The 4,551-nt window shown below is 49.7% G+C and overlaps 1 protein-coding gene across 5 annotated transcripts in view; it reads left to right on the forward strand.

Moving 5' to 3' along the window:
* Positions 1-3,811, forward strand: part of atg16l1 (ATG16 autophagy related 16-like 1 (S. cerevisiae)) — a 12,091-nt gene extending 8,280 nt beyond the window's left edge. For all 5 annotated transcript variants that reach the window (XM_015039067.1, XM_015039066.1, XM_015039068.1 and 2 more), the window contains 9 exons: positions 503-608; positions 1,517-1,587; positions 1,668-1,739; positions 1,846-1,966; positions 2,310-2,415; positions 2,509-2,658; positions 2,936-2,983; positions 3,057-3,158; positions 3,235-3,811. In XM_015039067.1, coding sequence (XP_014894553.1) covers positions 503-608; positions 1,517-1,587; positions 1,668-1,739; positions 1,846-1,966; positions 2,310-2,415; positions 2,509-2,658; positions 2,936-2,983; positions 3,057-3,158; positions 3,235-3,328 — 870 coding nt within the window. In that variant the 3' untranslated portion in view covers positions 3,329-3,811. The remainder of the gene's footprint in view (positions 1-502; positions 609-1,516; positions 1,588-1,667; positions 1,740-1,845; positions 1,967-2,309; positions 2,416-2,508; positions 2,659-2,935; positions 2,984-3,056; positions 3,159-3,234) is intronic.
* The last annotated feature ends 740 nt before the right edge of the window (positions 3,812-4,551 follow it).

Below are 4,551 nucleotides of genomic sequence, written 5' to 3' on the forward strand. Positions count from 1 at the left end.
AACTGTTAAATTAGGACTAGTCATAAAGTAAATTTGAGATATCTCACATTTTGTTTTGAGTCGTCACAATTAAATTCAATATGTCTGTTTTTAAATGGAGGTATAAGATTTAACTAGTGAAATTACATTACAGTTAGATGAAGGTAAATAATGACTACTGTACTTTTGTTTTACGATATCTGCTAAAGAATTAGTCAGCTTTTCTGTTTTAGATGTCTTGAATTAACATCCTGACCAGTCAGAGAAACATCACTGATATGTTGAATAATAATTCTGTCCAGACGTCCCAGATTTAAGAAGCATTTTCAAATCTGCTCCATTTCCACCGTGGGGATGGTTGATGGCAGCACTTCAGCTCTTCAGGGCTGTTTTTATGTGCAGCGTGATTTGGTGGAGAATAAATGGGAAATTATTTTCGGATTTCTGAAGCCGTCTTCTCGTTTTAAAAGTTTTGTCTTTTTTTTTCTCTGCAGTTTGAAGAAAAACTGTTTCTGTTCCACAGGAAGCTCACGATGGAGAGGTGAACACCGTCCGGTTCAGCCCCGGCTCCCGTCTCCTAGCAACCGGGGGGATGGACCGCAGGGTGAAGCTGTGGGAGGTGGTGGCAGGTGAGCTTCACACAGTAGCGCCTCAACACTAAGCCCCGCCCACCTGCTGAAGGTCAGTGATGAGCTGTAAAAGGTCTGATTCCCACAATCCTCTGCTGCCTCCGGCTCCCAGCAGCTCGCTCTCTGCTCCCATCATGCTCTAGTCATGCAGCCATGGGCCCAGCAGCTGCTGACACACAGGATGTGACATCACACTGGGTGTGACATCACTGAGAGGCTGAGCTGAGAACCTGCAGCCTCCCTGTGATGTTGATCCAACATGACCAATCAGGAAGGAGCATCAGGAGGAAGAGGAGGAAGAGGGAGCTGATCTCAAGTTTTCAAGCTGAGACCTTCATCACCACTGTAATCAGATTACTTTACCAAGGAGTAATCAGTGGCGTAGGCAGCTGAAGGAGGCTCTGTAGATGGTGTCTTTCAATTACATGTCAAAATCAAAACCTAGAGGGGGCCACCGCAGGCTAAACCGTTTCCTGCTCTAACCCTGAACATCAGCTATGCTAACGCTAAAGCACTCAACCAACATGGGATTTATTGGGAGCTAATGTTAAACCAATATGAAATTTAGCATAAGCTAATAATGCTAATCCGCTAAACCAACAAGTTTACAAAGCAACCACGTAAATTGGCGCCATAGAGTTTAAACATTTTCAAAAGTTAGCTAAAATGCTAAATGAAAAATTAGCTCTGCTGTTTGTGCATTAGAAAAACGTTTGTGAGAAAAACAAATGTTTTCCCCAGAGAATCCACAACCTGAGCAGAGACATCCCCAACACATGCTCATCAAATGAGCAAAGTCTGGGTTATAACGGTTTTCTTGCAGGCCAGTCATGTTGACTGACATTCGACCAACCAGAACCTGTTTTACTGCCGCCCAATCACAGCGCAGCGTTACTGTGTGTGTTCAGGTCGCTGTGAGGCTAAAGGAGCTCTGACCGGCAGCAACGCAGGAATCACCAGCATAGACTTCGACAGCGCTGTAAGTCTGTTTCTGCTGGTCCCTGTTGCCATGGTTACCCTGGTTACCTGCTCTTGCTTACCTGTTTTCTTTTTTATCAGGGCTCCTACCTGCTCGCTGCGTCCAACGACTTCGCCAGTCGAATCTGGACTATGGACGACTACAGACTGAGGGTGAGTCCTGATTGGTCTAAATCATCATTGCTAACGAGCTTCACAGTGTGCATCAGGTGTGTGTGTTGAGCTGTCCTCACCTGTCTGACCTCTACCTGTCCCCCAGCACACCTTGACGGGTCACAGCGGGAAGGTTCTGTCTGCTCGATTCCTGTTGGACAACGCCCGCATCGTGTCTGGGAGCTACGACCGAACGCTCAAACTGTGGGACCTGCGCAGCAAAGTCTGTACGTCATCGGTCACACCTGTCCCCTCACCTGTCTCCACCTGTCCCCTCACCTGTCTCCACCTGTCCCCTCACCTGTCTCCACCTGTTCCCTCACCTGCCTCCACCTGTCCACTCACCTGTCTCCACCTGTTCCCTCACCTGCCTCCACCTGTCCACTTACCTGTCTCCACCTGTCCTCACCTGTCTCCACCTGTTGCCTCACCTGCCTCCACCTGTCCTAACCTGTCTCCACCTGTCCTCACCTGTCTCCACCTGTCCTCACCTGTCTCCACCTGTCCTCACCTGTCTCCACCGGTCTCCACCTGTTGCCTCACCCGTCTCCACCTGTCCTCACCTGTCAGGTATGAAGACGGTTTTTGCCGGCTCCAGCTGTAACGACATCGTTTGCACGGAGCAGTGCGTCATGAGCGGACACTTCGATAAGAAGGTCCGGTTCTGGGACATCAGGTGGGTTCTGATCAGAGGTGCTCATGTGATGAGCTGCTGAGACTCTGATTGGCTGAGCCAGGCTGACCCGGTGACCTGTGCTCTGGTCGTCAGGGCGGAGAGCATCGTGCGGGAGATGGAGCTGCTGGGCCGGGTGACGTCTCTGGACCTGAACCACGACCGCAGCGAGCTGCTGACCTGCTCCAGAGACGACGTGCTACAGATCATCGACCTGCGCAGCAACGCCGTCCGGCAGACCTTCAGGTGAGAAACCAACGCCCAGGTGGAACCAAAGATCCTGGGGATGTTTTCATCTTTGAATTCGATGGTAAACTTCAGCTGCATCAGGATTCTTCTCACGCTGGTTTGGGCCAAATATTACAGAATTAAACAAACGTGAGCAAAACATCAGAAACTTAAAGATGGCGCCTTGAATGACCAGTTTAGACGTTCGATTTGGAGTTGAGTTACTCTTCATCACAGCTGTTATCACAGTCATCATCATGATGTGGACTGTGTGTGTGTGTGTGTGTGTGTTCAGTGCGCAGGGGTTCAAATGTGGAGCCGACTGGACCAGAGTCACCTTCAGGTGAGCTGAACGTCAGAACGGTTCTGATAAACGAACAGAACCGCCGTTAACCTGCCCGGTTCTCTCTGCTCAGTCCTGACGGCAGCTACGTGGCCGGCGGGTCAGCAGATGGCGCTCTCTATGTCTGGAACGTCCTGACGGGGAAACTGGACCGGACTCTGGACCGAAACCACAGGTAAGAACTGGACCGGACCGGGTTCTGCTGGATCAGACCATCTGTTGTTCACGCTGACGATGTCATCGCCCCGCAGCTCGGCCATCAACTCTGTGTCCTGGTCGCCGTCGGGAACGTACGTCGCCAGCGTGGAGAAGGGCAGCAGAGCCATCCTGTGGTCTGACATGTGATTGGCCGGAGCCCAGGAAGGGGGCGGAGCCAACACGGCCGGGGCTCTGGACTCCTAATGAAGCTGCTGAGGAGCTTTTAATGTTCAGTTGTTTTAACTGTGACAGAAGAAGAGCGGGCTCTGAGCGCCACCTGCTGGTTGACGGTTGAATGGACAGCTGATGAAGGCTGAGGAAGAGGAGGAGACGTGTTGTTTGAAACAGGAAGTTCTTCACACCAAACAGATGAAGATTAAAGACTCTGAGAGTGAATGTTGGCCTGTTTGATACACACACACACACACACACAGCTGCTGAAGTGCCTCTGAGCGTTCCCGGAGCGATACTGGGAAAGCTGCCGGTTCCTTCAGAAGCAGCCGCTGAAACGTTGCCATGGAAACGGCCTGATCAGGTTTCATTCCATAAACACTAATCGGTCTGTAGTTTTTCTGCTTGTTTCTGTTTTCAGTTTGCTGGGAGACATTAAACCCAAACCTCCTGAAACGAGCCGCTCACGCTGCGTTTACTGACCACTGGGAAAAAGAAACCATGTTTCCAGCTCACGCTGCGTTTACTGACCACTGGGAAAAAGAAACCATGTTTCCAGCTCACGCTGCGTTTACTGACCACTGGGAAAAAGAAACCATGTTTCCAGCTCACGCTGCGTTTACTGACCACTGGGAAAAAGAAACCATGTTTCCAGCTCACGCTGCCTCTGCTGTAGCTCTGCAGAGACACAAACCTTCAGGTTTTCAGGCGCTCACTTCTCAAGATGTTCTGATTTCCACCAATCCTCAGGTCTTCTGCTGGGTCCTGACGGGTCGGGTTGACGGTCCGGGAACCCGGCGCCGGCTCTGGGAGCCTCTCTGGCCGCCTTACTGTGTGGGCTTCTGATTGGTTGAAAAGTCATGAAGCTTCTGATTGGTTTCAGTTTCTTTCCCCAGTTTTTATTCATCCGTTAAGGAGCCTCAAACATGAATGTTTCAGAAGGTAAAATTGAAGGTTTATTAGGAGAATATGTGTGCAGAATTATTCAACAACTAAATGAATAACACATTTTCTCATTACTTTTTTATTTTTGTTTTAAATGATGATTACAAACTACTCAAAACTTTCCACCAATCATTTCTAACATTGGTGGTATAAATAGCCGCCTGACTGACTGTCAGGAAGCTCAAACTGCAGAACCGCGGTCGGGTCCGTTGGCCCGGATCAGAACATGAACACGACTAACATCTGAATCTCTG

Source organism: Poecilia latipinna, unplaced genomic scaffold (genome assembly GCF_001443285.1).
Source record: "Poecilia latipinna isolate Pla-1442-1.1 unplaced genomic scaffold, P_latipinna-1.0 Scaffold462, whole genome shotgun sequence".
NCBI classification, from domain to species: Eukaryota; Metazoa; Chordata; class Actinopteri; order Cyprinodontiformes; family Poeciliidae; genus Poecilia; species Poecilia latipinna.